Here is a 26833-nt window from a genome sequence, read left to right on the forward strand (position 1 = left end):
CCTCTAACCACTCCCTTAAAACCTCCCCTAGCCCCTCCTCTAGAGTCTCCCCCTGCTCCTCCCCCTTCCTTAATCCCTTCACTAGCTGCTCCCCTAACTCATCGCCTAGTTCCTCCCCTAACTCCTCCTGCAGCCCCTCCCCTAGTTCTTTTCATGACTGCTTCTTTCCCGAGCCCCTCCATTAGCTCCTCTTTCCCTAGCCCCTACCTTAGCTCCTTCCCTAGTCCCTCTAACTCCTCCCCAAGCCTCACCCCTAGATTCTCCCCTAACTCCTCCCCTAGCTCCACTCCTGGTCTCTCCCTAGCTCCACTCCTAGTCTGTCCCTAACTCCTCCTCTAGCTCCTCCCCATCCCCTCCCGTACCCTTCCCCTAGTCCCTCCTCTAGTCTCTCCCTACCTCTTCCAGTCTCTCCCTAACTCCTCCCCTAGCTTCTCCCTGAGCCTCATCTCCTTAGCTCCTCCCCTAGTCTCTCACTAACTCTTCTCCTAGCCCCTCCCCTAGTCTCTCCCTAGCCCCTCCCATAACTCCTCCTTTAGCCCCTCCCCTAGTCTATCCTATAACTCCTCCCAGTCTCTCCCTAGCCCCTTCCCCTGGTCCCACCTCTAACTCCTCTCCTAGCTTCTTCCCTAATCACTACCTTAACCCATCCTTTAACTCTGACTCCTCCCCTCCTCTGTCCTGCTTCATTTTTCCTTCGCTATATCATCAGGGTCTTGCTGAAATTAAAGAATTTGATGAGGAGGCTGCTTAAAGAGCTGGGGGAACCGATGAGAAAATGCGGGCATGCACAACAGCAGGAAGCATCACTACCCTCAGGCCTGCAAGCCAGGCAAGGAGAGCAGGGCAGGATCCTGGGAGAGAGGGAAGGGAGGGACTAGCAGAGCCTCCAGGCGCTGTGGGGCAGAAAGCTCTGGAAACTCAAGAGGACTGACTCCGGCAGAGCCAGGGGTGTGGGGCAGGAGGTGCGAGGGAAAAGCCCCTCTTCTCTTTGATCCACTCTTGGTGAGCCTGGGGGGCTTTCCTTGATGTGGGCAGCAACAGAATCCAAGACATCGTGAATCTAAAATAACTTTTTTTTTAATGCAAGATTTTTCTCCCAGTATTTTGACATTTAAGTGTTTCTACCATTAAGTGGTTAAGTGGTTCCGTTTTAATTAACCTTTTACTACCCAGTTCATTTGCGTTTCCTCCCTGCATACCAAGCTTCCCACACTGAGAGAGTATTTTCCACGTCGCCAAACACACCTGGCAATAAAACAGGCTTAAAGCGAGTGACATTGCCAAGGACAGAGCCACCTGAGGAGCCTGACACAGAGATGGTCGGTGCTCGGCGTTAACAGATCGTCTTCTCTGTGTTCCTCGTCCGAGCGATCGGATAACACACAAATCAGACTCAGCACAGCCCCTTCTTTGGGTAAAACAGAAACTCTGAAAGAGCGTGACTTACTACATCTATTTTTCTTCTCCCTCTAAGCTCATCCATTAGATACAAATCATTCTCAAGTATGAAGAATAATTGCTGGCTTAAAAAGGATAAGGGGGAAAAAACAAATAAATAAAGATGAGGAAACGACTGCAAAGTTCGTCGGAAGCCTTAGTTAGCATGCATGCATGCATTTCTCTGTACTTTGTTAGCATTCTGAAAAGTTTTCGGTAATCACTTCTGTTTTTAGTTTGCGATAGACTATTTCTCATGGCAGGGGTGCAGCTGAACAACCAAAAGCATAGATAGAATTTTCTTTAAATGTATTTTGTGTGCAATTTAACTTTTAGACCATTTTGGTAACCATCGAGCTTAATTGTTTGGGTTAACCATATCATGAAGTGATTTCAGTGACGGTGACACACACCCGCTGGGATAAGTCAGAATCTCTACCTCTATCATTGTAAAAGCTTTTTTCCTGATAATTGCTGGTTACTGGTTAGGGTAAAGCACAGCTTGTCTGTTCCCAGAGATTTTAAGAAAGTGTGTAATTTTCTTGTGTATACTGAAATTGAGCATAAAGGAAAAGAAAGCAGCTTCTAGGCTCTCCATCAAAAACAGCTTTTTCTGGGGAAAAGCTTTTCTGCTTTTATTTCAAAAGCTGAAGAACAGTAGAAAGAAGGTTGAGATTCCCTAGAAAATCTACCTAGCTCTCTGGCATCCAGAATTTTTGGCAAAGTACATTTGGAGGAAATATTGAGCTCTGAATACATTTTAACTCATCAAGAATCAAGGCAACAAAATTGCTCAATTTTTATCAACTTATTTCGAGCTCAATATTGAGGATATGAAAGCTGCTTCCTTGTTTATTCTTAAAAACGGAGATTGATAGACAGATGATAGAAAGATGATAGATGATGATAGATGATTGATAGATAGATAGATAGTCTATCTTTTGTGCTTCTGAATAATCTGTTTCTCAGTAGAGCTCTCCTTTCTTCCTCTCTAGGTCATGGGTTTGGTACCTCAAAGATGTCTCGTGCACAGACATTTCCCAGCTACGCCCCAGAACAGAGTGAAGAGGCCCAGCAGCCGTTGTCGCGGTCCAGCAGCTATGGCTTCAGCTACAGCTCCAGCCTCATCCAATGACACACACAGAGCCGCTGCTGACTAGAGAGACAGTCTGTCCTGGACCCGTCTGTGGGGTCATTGCACCCTCTGCCTCCTGGAAGACCAATTGCAGTACAAATTGAAATGGGTCTGCTCTAGCCCCAGTTCCATTGGAAGGTTAAAAACTGGAGTTCTGCTTCCTTGATTCAGTGGCTAAGTCCTTTATATTTATTGAATTTCTTTGGGGGAATCTATGTTTTACATGAATTGAATCCAAATCGTATGAACAGTTATTTAAATAAACAAAATTCTTTGGGTCTGACAGTAGCAGAAGCCTCAGCACTGGGAAGAGTTGCCCACGTTGGGGTGTACCTGGGTGGTGGGCACCTCTCACCTCACAGCACAGTCCTCCCAGCTGAGCACAGGGTCTGTCCTTAGACATAGTGGTGACCCTCCACGAGCTCTGTGGCTTTTAAAGTTCTGACAGGGACAAATACAGTAAGCTCTACAAATGACATCATAGCTGCATATAAATAAACCCAGTGACAATGAAAGGAACATGAAATTCAGAACACACTATTAAGCAGGGCCCTGTAGCTCTACTCGTGTGTGTGTGCGTGTGTGTGTGTGTGTGTGTGTGTGTGTAGACAAATATGGATATTGCTATATCCGTCTATATATAACAAGTATATATCAAACATGTGCTGAGGGTGACAGGATATGCTCACTTAAATTGTTGAAAACCATAATTTGGTGCATTAAAATTAAGATTATGTTGAATAGCTATTTTAAAAATAGTGCTGTAAAAAAAAAGGCTTCTTATTAGCAAAAGTATATGTAATCCAGTCTGTTCCCATGACAAGTGTAAGCAAAAATGTGAGAAGGGAAACATTCAGAAGCGAAAGAACCAGTCTAACTGTCCTACACGTCATGTCATACACTGGCTTTCTGATGAGTGTTTCCTCGTTGGTGACAACGTTACTCCCTTTGGCCATCCACCTGAGCTACATGAGGAGGTTTCCATGTGAATACTGATCAGCTTCCATTTAACCTTGGGAGAAAAGAGAGGTTCTAAATGAGAAACTCTTTAGGAAAGAAATAACACACCTAAAAAGAACTCAGCTATTTTGCAATAAAGAGAAGAACAAAATGGGCACAGGATTGTGGATACCAATATTTAAAATGCCATAGATGCTGTTCTCAGAAAACCACTGAGGGCTTATTATTTACTGTGTAACCAGAACTTGCAGGGATTTATATTTTCTTTTACTGGACACAGGTTGTCTGAGATTATAAGAAATGGATCAAATATAATTTTCGTCATCCCTGACACTGACTACAAACCTACAGTGTTTAAAGGGAGGTAGTGATTTCCACGGAGACTGAAAGAGTTTGGCTAATTCAGGTCAACAAAGATATATTTGCCCTTAATTTTGGAGTTAACTCAAGTAAAAATAAAAATTATCCTGCCTGAATCATCTGACGCTTTGTGCCTAAGATGGTTATCTCTCAAATACGCTAGGGCGGGTTTAAAGAACAGTGAACTCGGGTCACGCAAGATGAAAACCCAGCTTTTTTTGTTTTTTGTTTTTTTTTCTTAATAGGAAAAATGTTTTAACTATCCAAATTAGTCTGTTGAAAGGGTACCTTTTTTGCTGATCTCTGCTGAGTGGTCTTTTCATCCCTATCCATAGCTTGACTGCAGACTGACAATTCATTTCAGTGAATTACTACCAAATAAAAGTGGTTCCGGATCCCTCCTAGATAAATGTGCACTTACAGCAACTACCTACGCTCTCCAAATCACTCCACTAGGTATGAAAACCCCATCAAGATACTAATCATAAGAGTTAATGCGGCTGCAAAAAATAATTATCCTAAGCTTTCAGGGATAAAAAGAAAATTACCCAAGTTCTCTGCACTGTGAATTTTGCTGACACAGCAGAGGAGCAGATGACTGGTTCCTACAACTGTACAGCCTTCCTTGAAATCATAGCTTTTGGGGTTAAACACTTGTGAGTTTCTTTGGCACATGGCATTTGCTTTTGAAATGTCTTTAGTCAAATACACCAGAGCAACTCCCAGCTGAGATCATTTGAGCACAGTTCCTAGTGGGGCCACATTCAGAGCGAGCCTCTCGCCGGCTCACTCAGTTGAGCTGTTGCTTAGACACCACAAGTTTCTACAAGGGACTTATGGGGAACGGCCCTTAGGGGTCCTGGTTCACAACTCAGCTTTATTCATGTGCTGGAAGCACAAACAGCGAGTCCAGGGAGGGATTCTGCTAATTAGAAGAGTCTGCTCTTGCATCTGTTTCTTAGGAGACAAATACCTGCATGTAATTGCTTCAAGAACTCCATTTGATTCTGATCATTACCAATGAATGTAACTGAAGGAGCACCAAAGATCGGGCATAACCTTGGTCCAGTTCATTCTGAAAATGATGTCGTAAAAAGAGAGGGTGTGAGAGAAATCTGCTTCCCAAGTTTTTCACCAGATCTCATCACAATGAGAATAATGCTGTCATCTATCTCATGGTACATTCTTGGAGCTTAATTCTAGCATACTCCTCCAAGTACATTCACACTTGTAGCTGAGTCAAGACTGCTAAATGACAGATAGGAGAACTTATATTAACCTAATATACTTGACATGAAGCAGTGTTCATTGTAATAAAAAGGACAAACAGATAAATCTTCTACCAGAACCAAAGATGGAAAGTCACTGCATCAGTCTCCTGGCACTTCATAAAATCAGTTTCACTGGAGCAACCAGAAGGGTCATGGATATGTACACCACTCGCTTGAGCTCATAGGTTTTTGACTGGGGATGCCTCTACACTTTGTAAGTCATTTCTCCCCTCAAAAATTGTATGATATCTTTAATATATGTGTCTTTTTCAATGTGAGGGAGGAATTACTATGAACCAAAGATAACTTTTGGCTCCTTCTGAAAGTGACTCAGTTTGAATTCCATTCAGATTTGTACAGATAAATAGATGGTCACCATTTCTGCATCAGGTTGGAAGAGACCAATGATAAAGGAACCCAGTGTAAGGAATAGCAGTTCTGAAAACAAAGCCTAGACGAGGTATCCATTTCACTGAAAGATGACATGAGGGGACTTACTTTTTATGTTCCCAATTTTTTCTTCTGATAATATTAATTAATGTACACATGACTGACACATGACATTACACTTAAAATGCAGGAAAGTACAAAACAACTTTGATCCAATAGTTTCCCATTCTGGGGGGTGGGGGCAGAGGTAGAAAAGAAAACACATCTTTCACTTACTTATGGAACAAACAATAAGCACTCAGAACTAATTTATTTATGCAGGTTGCAAATATGTATGAATCAATAGGTTCTGGCCACTGCCACAATTTGAAATCAATAAAATAAGAAATACGTATTTATATTTGAGGGAAGATGCTGTTTGATAGAGCATGTGAAATCGATGGAAACATGTTTATAAAACATAAACCTCACCTTTTTCACCAAATAGGAACTAGAGAACTAGTCCTAGTATCTTGCAGAATTCTTCTCTGTCTTCATTGGGAAATTAGGTTTGAAAATCTTACATCACCTATAAAATGGTGAACCTCTTATACCGTCTATTCAGTATGGAAACAGTGGACTGATAAATAACTTTACATTGTTAGTAGTAGTTTCTACAGATCCAGTTTATTGCATGTCATATCTTTATTGTAGATATTAAAAACACATCATAAAAATTGATGTGTGCCCCTCCTTGTTTGGCCAGTATCTCAGAAAACTTTGTGAAAAAAGCATGGAGACCCTACTCCCTAGATTATTTGAGCCATTTAATAAAATTGGCCATTAGTGATACAGTGAAAACAAGCTAAGGAAATGATATTCTCCTAAAAAATTATATTCCAGTTTTGATTATTATAACAGCACAATAAGTGGGCAGTATACACCTAATGGAACTGAGATTTAGGGCTTTAACAATTCGTGTTTTATTTTAAAATATTATATTGAAGACTGCACAAAGTGGAAATTATACGTGTTTCTCCAATCCTGTGCTCATGTCTGTAAATACCTTGCAATTTCAAATATTTCAAATTACTTCATCAGTCATTAACTATATGATCTCCCAAACACAGCGTTCTCAAAATCGATAAAAATTTGCCACTGGATATGCATTAACAGCTGGAACAGTGGGTGACATGCCACACAAATTCAGCTTATGAGATTTATGGAATGTGTGTTTGTAGACTATGAAATTTATGAAGTGCAGTTTCCCATGGAGAGAATAGAGAGGGAGGATGGCAACTAGTCATGAAGGCAACAATTCAGGTTAAATGTTAAAGAATAAAATTAAATGTCCAGAGTAACAGTTGGTCTCTACCTTTCTAACATTCTAACCCAAGGCCGGTGTCACGGACTTGGCCTTCTTCCCTGTCGCCTCATACTAAGTATGCAACTTACGGAGGACATCTGTTGCTTTATGTCTTAATGTCACTAGAGGAAGACACTACATTCCCAACAAAGATGCGTCTTTCGGCTTAGTGCAAAACGTTTAACAAGAAAGAATGTGTAACCAAGTCCCCACAGTAAAATGTGTCTTCAGGAACATGAGAATCACTTTTATATAGCCAACTCATTTGAATTTTATCATGAACATAAATTGTTGGTGAGACTGGTGGGCAGGGCTGGATCTGTGAGACGAAATCAACACTCTCGTGTGTGCATTCTCTATAAACACATTTGGAAGACTGCCCACATTTTCTCTGTGGATCTGCCACAAATCCCTACCTTCTTACTCAAGGATGTGAATCTTGTAGCATTTGTGCAATTACGCCAGCAGAGGAGGCACTAGACAGCTTATAGAGTCTTGTGGAAGTTGGGCACATTTTCCAGGCAGGTGGAATGCTAGCTAGATCTAGAAGCACCCTTAAAGGTCATGTAGAATAAAGTCCCACTTTGTGTTTCTCTCAGGAGAAAACTGAAACCCATGGATGTTGTAATTTGTTTAAAGGCAAAGAAGGAGCCAAGAATTGTTTCTCGTAGTTCCAGGCTCCTGGTCTAGGAATGTTTCCTGGCTCCAAGGCGTCTCCCAGTTTGACGTAGTGGGAGCTGAGAAATGCCACATGGCCTCAAAATAAATAAACCCTTGTACATTTAAGTGTTTTCCCAGATTTTCAGATGCCTCTACTCTTGCTGAACTCATCACCAACTCTACCAGTAGAGAGGCGTTATGGGGCAATTCATTAGATTTCTGGTAGCTCATGAATGATTGGTATAAACTTTATTTACTTGTATATTGTCATCCAGTTCATTGAAATTCAATCTTATCCTAAAGTGGTAGTCAAACTAAAAAACATTAAGCAGGTGTTTGTGTTTACTAGTCCTACTAAGTTATCACAATCACATAGTAATTGATTATAATTTTTGGAATTTTTATCACTTTCTAGCACTTTATGGTGTCATTATTTATGGCATTTGTCACAACCTTGTTGCATAATTGATAACATCAGGGCTACATTTTTTTCATGTGAGCCTCAAGAAGCTTCCATTATCAACAAAAATTGGGGAAATTACTTTTTTTTATAATACCTTATACATTAGGTTTTTCCTGATAAACTTCAGTAGACAATGATTTAAATTAACTGAAGTTTAGATAAATATGTTAAAATTACTAAATAATATGAAAACCACATTGTACTTGTAATTTTCAGACATTTTTCTCCTACCTTAAGATTTTAACATCTTATAAATATTAATGTTTGAAGGAGAGAGGAAAAATACATTTGTAATAGAAATATTCCCTCTTACAATTCTGTTTAACTAGTAAGTTTTTTTAAAGTTATCTTCCATGCCTGTTTCCCTAGTCTGAACTCCACATTCCAATTGTCAGAAGAATGAATGGATTTAAATTTTCTAATCATTATTTGGGGCCCATGTTAGCTGTTGAAACAATTAAGTTCCTCACTCTTTCCTGCTATTAGGATTTTAGACTGTGAGCATAAAATCAACCCTTTCTGCACTTAATTGAACATCGAATGGAGCAAGGTCTACACCCTCAGCCTGTTGCTGTGCTAATGTTAGGGCTGAATTGTTATATTAATTCCCTCAAGAGACCCACAGCCTCAAAAGAGTTGCTTATTATCGGGTGTCCGAAATGCAGAAACCCAAAGTCAGGCAAAGAAGGAAACTGGGATAATGATTTTATGTTTTTAAGTCACTGCAGGATTTCTCTCAAAGAAAACATCTCAAAATGGTTGAGAAAGTAGTTCCAGATCATTAACTATTTTACAGAGGGACTGAAAGCCAGGGAAAATAAAGAACAAAATGATAGTAGTATCTTGATATTAAATATCCATCAGAAATTAACAAAATATAAGTCAATATGAAATAATAATTAGAAATCAAATTCAGATTCACATGTACAGTGCATAGTTCAAGAAATAATGCTTACTCTTATAAATATATATATATATGTATCAATGGGTAGAGTGGGGGAGCTCCAACTTTGTTGTGAAAACTGATAACAGAGTATGATTCTTTCCAGTTGTAAGATACTGTATTACTTTAGTTATAGCAAGCAGTGCATAAAGGACATCAACAACTCAGGCTGCTCCCTGACATAAAAGCCAGTTCCATCTTTATTGCAGATGACAGGAGACTTTCCAAGACCTGCAGAGGCCCCCTCCACCCCAACCTTAGTGCATGCTGACACACACGCACACATACACACTGACACATACACACACACACACACACACACACATTTTTGGCTTTTGACCCACTCTATGTGTTCCACTGAAGTTACCTTTTCCTTAATAGATCCACACAGAATTACCCCGTCCTGCAAAATCCTTATTCCTATGAATCTCTAAAATATATTAAATAATGTGTTATATATTTGCTTTTTGTAAATCTTTGTTTAATTAATTTATATATACTTTGTGAAGTCTTATACTGTACATCATAAAGGGATGTCATTTGTAGTTGGTTCAATATAATGTTTATGATCATTTTGATAAGAAATAACTTTGGACGTTAGGACCTTGTTAAGAAAAAAAAACACCCATTATAAATTTGCTTCTGTTGGAAAATACATGATTTGGCATACTTCATTTTTAGTAACAATCTATTCCAGATAAATGATAATTTGGGGACATCTGTACTTAAAAACTAGCTGAACTATGTTTTGGGATGATATACAAAGCAACAGCTGTCCCTGGAACTGAAATGTGAATTTCTGGCAGAACAGAAAATATTATAATAATGAGGCAATAATAAAATTAGGAAATTAAATTATTTTTAAATCTGTCTGTGTGATTTTTCCCCTTGGTAAAAATACATGAAATACTTAATTGAAGAATTATCTTCTTCTGAAGTCATAGTTTTTATCTTAACCATCAATAAATAAATCTAATCTATTGTTAACAATGTCTTATTCATAATTCTAAAAAATTTACGAATGATATTGCTATGAGGTTGTGCACTATTAAAATTTGCTCCATCACTTAAAGGTAAAACAGTTCAAAACTACTACTTTACATCACAACTTTGCATGATTGAGATTTTGAACAACAAAATTGATGGTTTTACCCACAAGTTATTTAATAAAGCTAACACTGTAATATTACTTGGTTTTCTTATATTTTTGTTATCATGTGATGAAATGTAACTGTAATTAAACAAAATTCTGACAATCGTATTCTGCTAATGTTTAAAATGTTACTTATTCCTTCACTTATTAGCTTGCTATTTTGAAAATAAAGTGAAAGAAGGCCCTTTATTAAATGAAAGGTTACCGATAATTTATTATGTATTTCCAATGTTTTCCTAACTCCATCTTTTAATATAACTGAATTTTTATTAGGTTGACTATGGTTTGAAGGAATTGTAGAATTTAATATTGAAAATGACACTAGAGATTAACACTTTTAGATATCCAGGCTGGGCGTGGTGGCTCACACCTGTAATCCCAACACTTTTGGAAGCTGAGGTGGGTGAATCACTTGAGGTCAGGAGTTCAAGACCAGCCTGGCTAACATGGTGAAACCCCATCTCTACTAAAAATACAAAAATTAGCTGGGCTTGGTGGCAGATGCCTGTAATCCCAGCTACTCAGGAGGCTGAGGCATGAGAATTGCTTGAACCTGGGAGGCGGAGGTTGCAGTAAGCTGAGATGGTGCCACTGTACTCCAGCCTGGCAACAGAGCGAGACTCCGTCTCAAGAAAAAAAAAAAAAAAATCTCAAGATTGATCATTAGAGAAATACAAATCAAAATCACAATGAGATACCATCTCACACAAGTCAGAATGCCAATTATTAAAAAGTCAAGAAACAACAGATGCTGGTGAAGGTGCATAGAAAAAGGAAAATTTTTACATTCTTGGTGGGAACGTAAATTAGTTCAACCATTGTAGAAGATAGGGTGGCAATTCCTCAAAGATCTAGAAGCAAAAATACCATTTGACCCAGAAATCCCATTACTAGGTATATACCCAGAGGAGTATAAATCATTCTATTATAAAGATACATGCAAACATATGTTCATTGAAGCGCTATTCACATTAGCAAAGATATGGATTCAATCCAAATGCCCAACAATGATAGACTAAAGAAAATATGGTACATATACACCATGGAACACAATGCAACCATAAAAAGGAATTTCATTATGCCCTTTGCAGGGACATGGATGGAGCTGGAAGCCATTATCCTCAGCAAATTAACGCAGGAATAGGAAACTGAACACCACATGTTCTCACTTATAAGTGGGAGCTGAACAATAAGAATACATGGACACAACACACCCTGGGGCGTGTCATGGGCTGGGGTGGGAGGAGGGAGAGCATCAGGGAGAATAGCTAATGGTTGCTGAGCTTAGTACCTAAGTGACAGGTTGATCTGTGCAGCAAACCACCATGGCACATATTTTACCTGTGTAACAAACCTCCACATCCTGCACACGTACCCCGGAAATTAAAAGTTCAACAAAAAACATAAACATAAATAAAGAAATAATTTCAAGTGAAGATAATTAAACAGTTATATATAGGAACAGCAGTATAAAATATGAAAAAATAGACAAATATTGATGATTATTCATGAACTTGTTGGTAATAGGCATAATACCACATATTAACTGTGTGGAATATTTGATATGCAAATAAAAGGAAAACACAAACTGCTAACTTGCCAGCAGTAACAATGTGTAGTATTAATTGTAAATAATTGCAATAGCTCACATATGATATCTGCTCAGTTAACTCCTAACTAAATGGAGCCATACATGTCACACTGCAAGAGTGTACTGGAGACATATACTTTGAAGATGTTGCCTTCCACATCCTAAAGCTTATTATCATAAAAATCAAGGTCTTACTATGTCTCAGGTACTTATTGCTAGTATGTTAAACATATTTAGATGTTTTATTAATATGTACTATGTAATAAACTGAAGAAGTAATTTATTAAGAGTTTCTATAGGTGCAATTAATTTTTCCAAAATTTGCTTAACATTTGTTAGTGACTGTCACTAATTAAAGACTCAAAAATAGAGTAAACATTTTTCAAAAGTTACTTTTTAACCTTATTGCAAAGTCTTAATATAATTGAAAAGATATACCTGGCAGGAAAAACATCAGTATTCTAAGTGAACTCACTACAAATACATTTTAATCTGTATTTCATTTAAAAAATCACATTCTTGCACATTCTGAAAAGTTAGCGATAGATAACTTCTTCAAACCTCCCTCTCCTCCACCTTTCATTCTTTCTCCTTCTGTGTCCTAACTCTACTACAATATCATTATCCACAACTCATGAATAGGGGATTCCTTGTCTCCAATGAATGATTGCTAAAATGCAATGTCAATGAGTGAAGCTCCTAATAACCAAATCAACAAGATGAATAAGCCAGCTACATCCACTAACCGCACCAGTATTTGCTTAATAGGCTAAGGATGAAAGTAGCCCCATTGTCAAGAAAGGCGTCTGTGTATTAACCTAAAATAGAGAATTTCCCTTGCTAAGGATGATCTGGCTATAACTGCTGCAGAGTACCAAATAGTTCAGCATTAGCAATCAACCTCAACGTTCTAATTCAGTACCAAATATTACAGTTGGGTAATAAGATAGAGTTGATTGGACAGGGTGGCATAATGAGCATCTTCCCTCTATGAGCAAGAATAAATTGAACTCCCTGAAACACATACTATTTTCAAAATGTCATGGCAAAGGATAATTTTTATGGCAATTCAAAGGTGTTTCATTGTTTATGAATCTATTAATACAACTGCCTACATACATAGATCAAAGGATAAATTCTTATTATCAAATGCATGACCCAAATTTATCTAATAAATTAATTGGACATTATTATTAAATGTAATAGTTGAAAATGTAATAACAGAAAACCATGTAATGTAAAATATTATTTCTCCCAAATTTCTCTTCTGATTTTTAAAATGAGACAAGAGTCCACAGTATCTCTACCCTTACTTAACATAAGTCCGTGTTAGCCCATGTAATTAAAAACAATAGAATAAAATAGCATGTATAATTATGTGGGTTATTTACAGATAAGAAAAATATACATGGAAAAAAACCAGCAAATTGACTTAAAAATAGAACTATTAAGAGAGATCAGCCTGGAAGTATATGAAAAATTTAACACAGAAAAATGTTCTAGCTATTCAGCTATTTCCAGTTTAAAAAGGTGATAAATGAACATATTAAATTTAAAATAATAAAGATTAATATTCAAGTTATAATAATAAAACTGTCTAAAGTTATATTGATATGTTTGAAAATATGCAAAGACGTAAGAATGGAATCCTTCATAAATACCTAGGTATGACATTCCCGGATGGGAATAAAAAGAAAAACATCAGCGTAAGATCTGGGGACTAAAATATAAGGACAAATAAAGATGACAGAATAATACATACAATGTATATGCTCCAAAAAATTATAAAAATAACATTACTAACAAGCAACTGGATGGAAAAAGGAGGAAAAAGTGAAAACTAGATCACACTTGCTGACTTCCTTCTAAGTATTAACTGAAAACGAAATCCTTTGGCCTGGAGTGATAGCTCATGCCTGTAATTCTGGTACTTTGTGAGGCTGAGGCAGGTGGATCACTTGAGGTCAGGAGTTCGAGACCAGCCTGGCTAACATGGTAAAACCCCATCTCTACTAAAAGTACAAAAATTAGCTGGGTGTGGTGGCATGTGCCTGTAGTCACAACTACTTGGGAGGCTGAGGCAGGAGTTCCAACTACTTAAGAGGCTGAGACAGGACAATCACTTGAACCACGCAGGAGGAGGTTGCAGTGAGCCAATATGGTGCCACTGTACTCCAGCCTGGGCAACAGAGTGACACTCAGCCTTGAAGGAAAAAAAAAAAAAAGAGATCCAGAGAGCTTAAGTGGCTTGCATAATGTCGCACAGCTAGACAATGGCTTTTCCTACAGAACTCTGCTCACTCTCTAATAACAAAAAAAAGAAAAAAATGAACATCATTTGGTAAAAATTTAACTTCAAAAGTGAAATGCATGCAGCTATGACTATTATATCATGCTGTTATGTTATCAATGGCTTCTTTTATTTTTCAGCCCATAATTAAGTAGCCTTTGTCACTCAGATTTAGACCTGTCTAGAAATACACTTATAGAATCTATTTTTCAAACTTAACCTTTAAATATTAGCTGGGCATTTCTTACGGGTTTACTAGATTAATTTGTTATGAGCATTTTTCCTTTTAGAGAATAATGCTTTTAAAGAGAGTGTGAAGCTCCAATAATATCAGAGAAATCAAACTGGGTGAGAGAAAAGGAATCAAGCAGTCAGTACTGTTAAAAATGCCCTTCACGCGGTGCCGGGCACTTTTAGTTCCAGCTACTTGGGAGGCTGAGGCAGGAGAATGGCGTAAACCTGGGAGGCAGAGCTTGCAGTGAACTGAGATCCGGCCACTGCACTCCAGCCTGGGCAACAGAGCGAGACTCCGTCTCAAAAAAAAAAAAAAAAGGTGCCCTTCAGTGGGTAAGTCTGGCCAAATTCATGAATTGAAGAAAGCGATGAAAAATGTATGAGACCTTTCCATTTTATGCAGGCAATAGAAGTCTGAAAAATGTTCTGGAGTGCCAATGACGATGAAATCACCCATTCTTTGTCAATACTGAATGAAATACAGCATATTCTGAATATGAATTTTCAGTGACACATTTTCATAACGAATTGGTGGTATGAACTTGATGAATTTTCTTTCCCTTTTTGTCACTATTAAAATCATAGAGACTATATTTACTTGGGAAAGTGTCTTTAGAAATAATGTAAATGTTTATATAAGCTTAGAGCTAACATCAAAGAAGGTATTTAATAAATATATGTCACAAGGCACAGCCCAATAGCAATTATGCTATTTTTGTAATGTACAAAGATCAACGATTTTTACTTCCAGTTTAGTAAAAAAATATATTTTTAAAAGATTTATCTAATTTTAGCATCGATATGGTGAATTATTAAAATAAATGTTTGAGTAAGAGATGGATAGAATATCAAAACATTCATGAAAGTATGAATTACACTAATATGTAGGTATCTTTAGCATATTAGCCTGCTGATTTCGTCTGATCGCAAAAGCCAGTTAATCACTACTTATTGAGTAATTGCTACCACCAAAACATGAGTGGACGACAAGCAGCATCTCCTGATCTTTGCTCTTGACTCCTTTTAATTCCATTTGATATGCATCAATGTCAGTGTGGAGCTGCGACAGCAAATACATATATGGCTTTCTGTAGGAGACATGAAAATGGATAGAAGTAGGGAATGCAAGAGAGACCATCCTCACTAGCTCCCGGAATTCCTTTCTTAAAGCTATGTCTGAACTTCTCTTTCCTTCTTTCTCCTCCTCCTTCTCCTCTTTCTCTTCCCCAGCAGCCACCCCACCCCACCCCACAAATAGGCTGCATTTTAATCACAAAAAATATTAGACACACAGTCTAACATAACTCCAAAATTGTCTCTGTTTTTTGAAATGTATAAATGTTTTAAAGTCTCTTTAAAAGAAAAAAAAAAGAAAGAAAATTATTAGATACCAAAATCTAACATAACTCCAAATGTATCTGTTGCTATTTGAGTTCTATACATTTTTAAAACCTCATTTTTAAAATATCCTCTATTTTTTCCTCTCTTGACACAAATTTGCATATAAGACAAATACACGCTCATTGTTTTTTGTTTTTCGTTTTTTTTTTTTGAGACGGAGTCTCCCAAGCTAGAGTGCAGGGGCACGATCTCGGCTTACTGCAATTTCCACCTTCCAGGTTCAAGCGATTCTCCTGCCTCAGCCTCCCAAGTAGCTAGGACTACAGGCAAGTGCCACCATGCCCAGCTAGTATTTTTGTATTTTTAGTAGAGACGAGGTCTCACCATGTTGGCCAGGCTGGTCTCCAACTCCTGACCTCAAGTGATCCGCCCACCTTGGCCTCCCAAAGTGCTGGGATTACAGGCATGAGCCACCACTCCTGGCCTCATTGTTACTTTCTATTCATGTGTGAATTACAGAGATCCATTCTAAATATTCAATACTCTCTGAATATTTGTAAACTTTGGTTATGAGGAAGCCAAAGGGGGAAAATGTTATTCCAAAATTCAATCTTAAAAGCATGAGTTGAATGTTCTAATTACTGGGAATTCAAAAGTGGGTAAGATTTGGTCCCTTCTGTAAGATTTGGCTCACCATCCGGAGAAGAAGTGTACACCTCAAGCCATGAGGTAGGTATACTCAGTCTAATCTTGCTTAATGACTGTCCTTTGAGTACTGTTTGACTTAAGAAATTCCTTTCTTGTTCCAATATCTATTAAAAGTTATAGATAACCTGCTGTTTTTAGGTAACCTGCTGTTTTTGAGGCTTATGGTTTTTAACAAATCTAAGTACATTTCAAAGAGCCAAATATAGAGCTAGAAATTCATGTTCCCCTCCAAAAAAATAGATTATTAAAACCACTACTCAGAAATAACCCATTTTACTCACTGTAACTAGTCACTTCACTCTCATCAGAATAATCTAAAGAAAAATGTTACAAGAAATAGATTTAAAATGTTCTACTCAGCTCTCTTCCCCTCCCTCCCTCCTTCTCATTCCTCATATCAGACCCTTTTTCTCAATAGTGAAAAGGGATGGCATTCTAAATTCTAAAATGCATGGATCATCAAGAGATCTGACTAGGAAATGTAACTAAAATGGAATTGTTTTGAGTTTAGAATTTGTAAGTGGGATGAGTAGGCATTTAATGGGAGATAATGTTCACTGCATTTTTAAGACTATGCACGACTTAGACTGATTTGGGGTGACAATTGATACCTCAGGTAAAATCAATGTTACACATAGTACAAAATGTTCTCTAAATTCATGAACAAAATGTAACTCCATCCTTCATGTGACATTTGTAGTGTCTAACTCTTTAATGAGATGTTAAACACATAGGTATCTAAGAGACACTATACTCCAAGAGATGTTACATTATGGGGTTTTACCTTGTAAATGATAACATTTTGATGGTATATTTAACCATGTGTTTAACTTAAGCTTATGGATGGGGCTTGGGACATTATTTTTAATATATAAGAACACTATGATCTCTCATGTAGTTCAGATCATTACCATTGACTATTTAGTAAAAGAGATCGCATTTGACTTTTTTGTTTCTATCTAGACCCAATATTCTTCCTGAAGCTTAAATGCCATGTGATTCTTACTGGTCAGTTGTTATTTAAGCTTTTTCTTCACCTGGGAAAGATAGTAACCTGTTTTGGGCAGTAGTGGGTTTGTTTGTTCATTTGTTTATCTATACTAATAGAAAATATTCAACACTACTTCCACTAACATGTAGAGAGAAAAGGGGTTCAGCTTTAAGAAATTATTAAATGATCTATTTATAAAAGCTTTTCACTATTTACATATGACCATATGGAGTGAACAAACTATGAGGCAAGTCTGTAGACTTAGGTCTTTATTTCACGTTAAAATGACTCTCTCACACATTCTTAAAAAACATTCCACTAACAAATGTTGCATAAAAGGCCTCAGGACATATAGACCTTCTGCCCTCCGTTGTGTTCATCTGTCTTCCTGTTGTGTTTTTTTCTCAGAAGCCTAATATTTAAATATATAGACAGAGAACCCTTGACAATGCTTTACTTCTGTGGCTTCTCTTACCACGGAGTCTTCTAATTCTCATTTACCTTTTGTGCAGCTAAACCTTAAAATGAATTAATACTGAACACATATGAGTGAAACACCACCCTGTGACTCATATTTCATTTTATTTTAATAGAATTTCCCCCCAAAAAGCTTATAAATCTGGTGCTGTAGACTGAGCTCTGTGACGAGTGAGCACCCCCAGCAGTTCATCTTTAGTTTATTTCCAATCGTGCAGACTTGACATGTTATCTCCTCGTGGCTTGTGATACAAATTTTCCTTATTACCTTTTGCCTCTGGACTTGAATATTTGTATAAGGCCTGATGTTGATCCAAGCATAAACAGGGAAACTCAGTACGATCTCCTACTCATCTTCAGATTGATGTCTATACTTTATTTCGTATTTATTTAAAAAATAAATATGTGCTTCATTTTCATTTAAGTATTTTGTCGGCTCGATGTGATTTATAAAGATGAGCCAAACAGCAGCCTAGATGAGAGGAAGTCAGATGGAATGGAGTCCAGCAATAGGAACCCTCGTGCAGTATCAGAAAGTCAGGGCAAAGAGACAGGTCAGAGACCAAGATAAAACAAAACATACGTGTTAAAATGTTTATACATGGAGATTGACTTCTGCCTTCAGTGCTATCATGTTAAGAGCATGGAAGATGTTGCTGCCACGCTTATAACAAGACAAAGCTGGAAAGCTGAAAATCAATGACTTTTCTTAGACCTATTAGAGAACCAAGGTCCTGAGCAAACTGCCATCCCAAAATCTGAAGATACAGATACATCCAGAGAGATACGGCAACCAATAGCCATTTATCTGGAGTCAAAGCACTGGAGTCATAAACTAGTCATATGAGCCTTTATATGGTAAAGGCTTTATATGGTAAGTTGGGTGAATTCCTGGCATCTGTTTGTGGACTAGCGTGAGCGAGAAACCCATGGGGACTGTGCTCTTGAGGCACTCTACACATTCAAGGGCTTTTCCTGTAGGAAACTCCGAGGTTCTTATTATGAGGACCCAAGAGAAATCTCCTCGTGGCTCTGGCAACACATGGAGAGGGACATCCATTGTGAAATAAGCCATGAACCTTCTTGGTAACAAAGATGGAAAGGACTCCGCCAAACACAATTCCCAAACTTCCTCCCAGCACCTGAAGTCTCCTTGTCCCACTTAAGGAAAGAGGGTAAATAACCAGTCAACAGGGGGCAGGCCTTCAAAGAAATACATTGGGAATGCTGCAGCCAGGAAAGGGAGTTGAGGATAAGCAAGCAACACCACTGGAGAAGCTCTGTGAATGTCCCAGACACAGACCCACTAGAAGACTGAGATTTCCCTGTAAGATTATAGAACACTCTCCTTTCCCACAGCTTAGCACTACACCAACAGGGCTCCAGTAGAATAACAGTGAATTGCAGAGGAAAGAGTTGCAAGACAGAAAGTCTCTCCGAAGTGGAGCACTTAGGGAAGCCTGAAGTCAAGAAGGGGAAAAACATATAAACAAACAAAACAAAGACACTAGAGGCATTTGAAGAAGTTTAGCACCTACGGTTATAACAGACTTTAAACACAGTCTAATAGCTAGTCAGATTAAGGTAAGTCTGCAAGCTAAAGACCTATTTACCTCAGTTCCTATTACATAACACACCAGATCTGGCTTGCAACAAAAAATTCAAAAAGAAAAATTCAAAGAACATCAAAAGGCAAGAAAAGTCATGGTCTGAAGAGATAAAGCAATTATTGGAACCAGATAGAGACATGACACATGTGTCAGAATTATCAGACATGCAATTTATCATTAATATGTTAAGAGCTCTCATGAAAAAAATAGGCAACAGATGGATAATGTAAGAAGAAAGATGGAAACACTAAGAAGGAATAAAAAAGAAATGCAATAAAAACATAGTAACAGAAAGGAAAGATATCTTTGATGCAATTATCAGTTGACTTGGAACCCCTGAAGGAAGAATCAATGACTTTGAAGCTAGGTCAATAGAAACTTTTCAAACTAAAATTCAAAGAGTGGGAAAAACCCAGAACATTCAAGACTATTGAATAATTGGAGAAGAAGAAAGCATGGAGCAAAAGAATGTTAGAAGTAATAATCTGAGAACTTGCCAAAATTAGTGATAGACACCAACTCAGGTAGCTCAGATAACACTAAATAAAATAAATACCAAAAAAAAGAGGGGAAAAGGAGAGAAACCTAGGTTGACCAATGAAAGATATGCCAAGAGAGAAAATTAAATCATATAAAAACCCCAGTTAAAATCAGAGAACACAGAAAAAGAAGTGAGGATAAAAAAGAAAGAACAAGTGCAAGAATAGAAAAGTTACAAATATAGTAGATATTAATCCAACTATGTCGATAATCACTTAAATTTGAATAATCTAAATGTACCAGTTAGAAGTGGTGGATTTAAACACACAAAAAAGATGAATGTTAGAAGTGATAGATACCACGATTACCCAATATGATCATTACACATTGTATGCAGGTATCAAAACATCACATGTATCCCCCAAATATATACAACTATTATATATCCATAACATTTAGTAGTAAAAAAAGAAGTAGTGAATTTTCAAATGGATGCAACTATACATTGTCTATAAGAAAGACACATTAAATATAAATATTTAGATAATTTAAAATTAAAAGGATAGAGAAAGATGTGAGATGCTAATATTAATTTTTTAAAAAGCTGAAAGTGGTGTTAATTTCAGAAAAAGTAGACAGAACATGAAAGATTATCAAGAATGAAAGGGACATTACATGTGGTAAAGGGGTAAATTCTCCAAGAAAACCTAACTATTCTGAAAGTATTTGTACTAACAAGAGTATCAAGATACATGAGACAAAAACTAACAAAACTGCAAGGAGAAATAGAAAAATCCACTATTATACTTGCAGTCTTTAACAAGACTTGATCACTTGATCTATCAGTATGTGATAGATCAAGAAGAGGGAAAATGGGAAAGGATACAGATGATCTGAACAGTGCTATCAATCAATTTGATTTAATGGACATTTGTAGAATATGACCCTCAACAACAGAACGAACATTCTTCTTAAGATCACATGAAACATTCTGCAAGATAGACCATATTCTGGGCCATAAAATACACCTGAAAAAATTTAAAAGAATAGAAATTATACAAAGAATGTTTTAAAAACATGATGAAATTAAGTTAGAAATCTGTAAGAGACATAAAGTAGAAAAATCCCAAAATATATAGAGATTAAACAACACATTGTAAATAATTCATGGCTCAAAGAAGAAATATCAAAAGAAATTTTAAAATATTTTGGACTCAATGAAAATAAAAATAGAGCTTACCAAGACTTGTGGAACAAAGTGAAATTTATAGCATTAAGTGCCACTATTGGAAAAGAAAACAACATATAAAATCAATAATCTAGGCTTCCATCTTAAGAAACCAAAGAAGATGAACGTAAATCTAAAGCAAGCAGATGAAAGAAAATACAAATTAGAGCAGAAATCAAGGATGTCAAAAACAAACACAAACTAAAGAAAAACCAATGAAACCAAAAGCCAGTTATTTGAAACGATAAAAAAAAAATTCATAAGTTCAAGCAAGGCTAACCAAGTAAAATGAGAAAATACACAAATAGTTTTTGTCTCATGTATTTTCAAACTCTTGTTAGTATATATACTTTCAGAATCGTTAGGTTTTCTTGGATAATTTCAGAAATGAAAAAGGGGTCCTCATTACTGATGCCATATGTGTCAAAGGGTAGTAAAAGAATATTAGGAACAACTCTATGACAACAAATTTGATAACTTAGATGAAATGAACCAACTCCTTAAAAAACAAAAACTACCAAAATTTATACAAGGAGAAATAGAAACATGGAATAGTCCTGTATCTATTAAAGAAATTGCATCTATAACAGATAATATTCCAAAAAATAGTATAATGCTACCAAATATTTTAGAAAGAAATAATATCAAATCTTCACGATGTCTTCCAGAAAATAGAAGCAGAAGGAACACTTCCTAACTCATTTTATGAGGTCAGCATTATCTAATATCAAAGCCAAATAAAAACATTTCAAAAACAACTACAGATAAATATCTTTTATAAACTTAGATGAAAAAATCCTCAACAAAATATTAATAACATAAATTCAGTACTGTGTAAAAATAATTATAGACCATGATTAAGCAGGATTTGGTATAGTTATACAAGCCTGGTTCAACGTTAAAAAAATCAGTAATTCACCACATCAACAATGTAGAGAAGAAAAATCATATGCTTGTATTCATTGAGAGGCAGAAATGGCATTTGACAAAATCCAACATCTATTCATAACTTTAAAAAAAAAAACGCTTAGCAAACTAAAAATAGAGAGCTCTTCAACTTGATGTTCAAGAACATCTACAAAACCCCCACAGCTAACGTCGTACTTAACATCGAAAAACTGGGTGCTTCTCCTGCAGAAACAAAGCAGGAATGCACTGTCTTGTCACTTCTATTCCTGGAAGTCCAAGTTACTACAATAAAGACAAGGAAAAGAAATAAAAGGTATAAAGATTGGAAAAAAAAAAAAAGTAAGTATCTTTATTCACAGAAGACATGATTATCTGTGTGAAAACTCCAAAGGATCTATCCAAAAAAGTCCTAAACTCGTGAGCAGAGCACAGTAACGGATATAAAGCATCCAGATCCTGTGTGCGTTTGGTTGAATGTATACAGAAGTTCCTCACTGGTTTCGGTGCTCTGGTAAATGGCATCATTGCTTTTTAAATTTCAAATCTGAATTGCTCATTTCTGGCATATAGAAAACCAATAGACTTTTCTTTTCCTTTTTGTAAACACACTGACCTTGCATCTTGTTACTTGGATGTGAAAGGGAAGTTTCTAAGAGGTCTCTGCGAGCTGTTGCCACTGGACAGCTATTACCTCTGCCATTCTGCAACCAACCTACAGCAGTAGCTAAGACTACAGCAGCCCTGTCAGTCAGGAAGATCCAGACATGCAGTAGAGAAAGGACAAGCTGGGATATGCCAGGCCCTCTCCATCTGCCCATCACCATATCGACTAAAATGACTTACAAAGAGTAATTTCTAATGTTTCACATCCACCTTCCGTATCTCATGCAAATTCCATTGCAGCCAATTCTAACTCAGAACCATAAAGAAAAAGAGAGTCTGAGAATTACAATTCCTATCTTAAACTGCCGTAGGACGATTTGGCACACAGTTTCTCCTGATCTAGTTTTCCTCAATTGTCAATCAGGATAATAACATTTATCCTGCCACCATCTTGGAATTGTTGTTAAAAAAAAAAGAAAGCATATAAGAAATTGCCTTAAAAATTATAGCACATAGTAAAACATATTTTTGTCAATAGCTCAACTTTATAAAAGATAGCTATTCAAGGCCGGGCCTGGTGGCTCGCGCCTGCAATCCCAGCACCTTAGGAGGCCGAGACAGGTGAATCACGAGGTAAGGAGATCAAGACCATCCTGGCCAACATGGTGAAACCTTGTCTCTACCAAAAATACAAAAATTAGCTGGGCGTGGTGGCAGATGCCTGTAGTCCCAATTATTCAGGAGGTGGAGGCAGGAGAATTGCTTGAACCTGGGAGGCAGAGGCTGCAGTGAGCCGAGATCACGCCACTGCACTCCAGCCTGGCCAACAGAGCGAGACTCCGTCTCAAAATAAATAAATAAATAAATAAATAAACAAACAAACAAGCAAATATTTAAAAAGAAAAATAAAAGACAGCTATTCCTTAGCCATTGAAAGAATTATCAAATAGACATGCAAAATTACAGAAAGTTTAGAAGGGTAATCTATATCTCTAGAAGCTACTGAGCCATTACATTTCATTGTACATTTTTATGTGAACTAAAAAGAAATCGAAATTTGCTTCTGAGGGCCACTATGTGATAAAAATAAAGTGTGGGATAAATCAGCCCAACTGAAGCCACATCCAAAGCTGTTACTCAGAAAACTTAGTACCACCGAGAGTATATTGGAGAGCTCAAAGTCTTACTCATGCAGCTGATCAAGGAATAATGGTCTTAGTCACTGTGAGTACTTTTGGATACCTGGCATAAAGGATGTAATGAATACATGATTGAATAAAGATATGCATTTTATAAAAATATAAAATCAGCTGAGATTATGTAAATTTTGAAGAACGAAGAAAGTAAGTTAATCATAGCTTCTTCTCAAGTTTTATTTTTATGTCTTACAAATTTGGCTTGGCAATACAACACAAGACTTCCTTTTCAGGAATTTGGCGAACTCATGCTTGGTATTTTAAATGCATGAGAACTTAGTCTAGAAAGGGCCTCCACTTATTTGACCACAGGTAGAGGATTGACTCTGCTTTCTTCCTGTAATTATATTGGTTTCCATCGGTCAAATGAAACACAGTATAATTTTGTGGCATTTTGATTAGCAGGTTTCCATTTAAAAATGGACAAAAAGCAACTTCTTACTTGAAATTTTGGAGGTAGTATGTTACCAAAAAATTTGATAGTTTTTGTAAAGGTATACCTGTGTCTACACATAAGTTGCAGGTTTAAAAATCAATAGATTTGAATCAAGTTAAAGTCTAGAAAAATATGCAACGTATATATGCAGATGATTAGTAAACCCTGATATCCAAATGCAATGTCAATAGTGTTATTAAAAATGAACTATTGGCCATTATTGCAATACTGCCAATTGAGAATATTGATATAGATACTGTTTTTGTTTTTTCACCATTTTAAAAGAACCTCGGATATATTTAGATACATCTGGAATAAACTCAGGTATTAGATAGGGCCTTGAAACATTTACAAAAGGGTACATTAAACCCTGCCTTTAAGAAAACAATCATCTGGTTGAGTAGGGACATTTGTCGGTTCGAGTTCTTCAGTGAGCATGGAGGGAATGTCACAGTGTGTTCTGTTTGGAAAGTAAGTTGTACCCTAGCTGCCACTATGGAAGCTGAAGGGGGAGATACCAGCTGCTGCCTCCCAGATATATTTAAGAGACCCTGATTTTGGAACAAGTAAGTGAATAAAAATGGGGGCTCAGGACTCATCCGGGCATGGGGGAGTGATGCTGCTCAGGTTCGCTGCAGCGTGTTCTAGGGAGGGTATTGAAGCCCAAATTGTTAGTTGTGCTTCCTGCCTCGTTTCCCACTGGAGTTGACACACGTTCTATTTTGCAAGCCTACTCCATCAGGTGTCCTGGGAATTCTATGAGCCACCCCATCTTCAAATGCTTAACCTTTTTTTTTTTTGAGATGGAGTCTCGCTCTGTCACCCAGGCTGGAGGGCAGTGGCACAGTCTCGGCTCACTGCAACCTCCACCTCCCGGGTTCAAGCGACTCTTCTGCCTCAGCCTCCCAAGTAGCTGGGACTACAGGCGCCCACCACCAAGCCCGGCTAATTTTTCTATTTTCGGTAAGACAGGGTTTCACCATATTGGCCAAGCTGGTCTCGAACTCCTGACCTCGTATTTTTTTTTCCTTCAACAATCAGGATCTGTTTTCATGCTTACAACCATACCCCAACTTTTACAGACACAAAAACAAACATAATAGACTTACTATTCCCTTGTTATGGGCACTTGTTAAACGTTTACAATGTGGAAATGCATGTCCTTTTGTTCTGGAAAATTTTTTAGAGTGGATTCTAGATTTCATATATTCCTCCCTCTTCTTTTTCTGGATGAAGGGAGACACCAGGATGGCAATTGTGTGACTCTACTTATAGCTCCACGTCAAGCTTCTAATGGAGTCTTTCTCAGGAAGTTGAAATTGCTAGAATTCCTGCTGCATCACAGAGGAGTTCCAGATCAACTTATAGTAAATACAGAAAAAGTAAGTCCCCAAAATGACAATTGTTAGCCCTAGTGGAAAAAAGTTATGCAGGAAGGAAAGCAAAATCATTTTTACCATGTGATTTAAGAGTACTGTCAAGGTCATAAGAAATAAACAGCAAATATTGATATAATCATATTTTAATACAAGTATTTCTGAAAGAGACATGAGAAGAGTATTCTATGTGGTGAGTTTGGGGAGAGGAAGACATAAATGAATCATGAATGTCTAAAATTGAAAAAATGTATTAGTGTCACAAGCATGTGTTCAGAAAAGTGAACATAAATAAAATAATGAGTTAGAAGTAGTAAAATCTGTTGTCTCAAGGTAATGAAAATGAGGAAGGGGAAGGGACTACTATGTTTTGGAAAAAAAAAAAAAAACTGTACAGCCCTTTGACCCTTTTCACTACATGAACTTACAAAATACAAAAAACAAGGCCAGGTGCGGTGGCTCACGCCTGTAATCCCAGCTCTTTGGGAGGCCGAGATGGGCAGATCACCTGAGGTCCGGCATTCAAGACCAGCCTGACCATCATGGGGAAACCCCGTCTCTACTAAAAATAAAAAATTAGCCAGGCGTGGTGGCACATGCCTGTAATCCCAGCTACTCAGGAAGCTGAGGTGGGAGAATCACTTGAACCCGGGAGGCGGAGGTTGTGGTGAGCCGTGATCGCGCCATTGCACTCCAGTCTGGGCAACAAGAGCGAAACTCCGTCTCAAAATAATGATAATAATAATAATAAGAGGAATATTGCATTGAGATAAAAGTTACAATGCATCATTGATTTGAATTTTTTCTGCATGTAATTCATCACGTTAATTTTATTCTGTACAAAATTTTCCCTGCTATTTCTTGATGGCAAATGAAGCTAGCGATCGTGAAACATTGTGTTTTATTCATTCAAAACAACAGAATACAGTACATCTAGGAAAATATTTCTATACACTACAAGAACCAAAAATTCAAAAGTACACACTAACACTGGAAAAAGTGTTCTAGACAGGTTGACCATATAACCTTATTCTAACAAGGATAACAGGAAATAAACCAGAATTACCCCATGCATTTATCACCCATACTTCCAAATAGACCTTTTCTTACAACATCTTACAACATAGTTAGTGCTTTGAATCTGGAAAAATATATGTAGCCGGGCGCGGTGGCTCAAGCCTGTAATCCCAGCACTTTGGGAGGCTGAGACGGGCGGATCACAAGGTCAGGAGATGGAGACCATCCT

At 37.2% G+C, this 26833-nt stretch overlaps 1 protein-coding gene across 1 annotated transcript in view; it reads left to right on the plus strand.

The window, feature by feature from the left end:
* DOK6 (docking protein 6) overlaps window positions 1-10316 on the plus strand; it is a 424659-nt gene extending 414343 nt beyond the window's left edge. The window contains exon 8 of the mRNA XM_011944081.1: window positions 2433-10316. Coding sequence (XP_011799471.1) covers window positions 2433-2572 — 140 coding nt within the window. The 3' untranslated portion in view covers window positions 2573-10316. The remainder of the gene's footprint in view (window positions 1-2432) is intronic.
* Window positions 10317-26833: the final 16517 nt, after the last annotated feature.

The sequence above is a fragment of the Colobus angolensis genome, unplaced genomic scaffold, assembly GCF_000951035.1.
Source record: "Colobus angolensis palliatus isolate OR3802 unplaced genomic scaffold, Cang.pa_1.0 Scaffold225, whole genome shotgun sequence".
Taxonomy (NCBI): Eukaryota; Metazoa; Chordata; class Mammalia; order Primates; family Cercopithecidae; genus Colobus; species Colobus angolensis.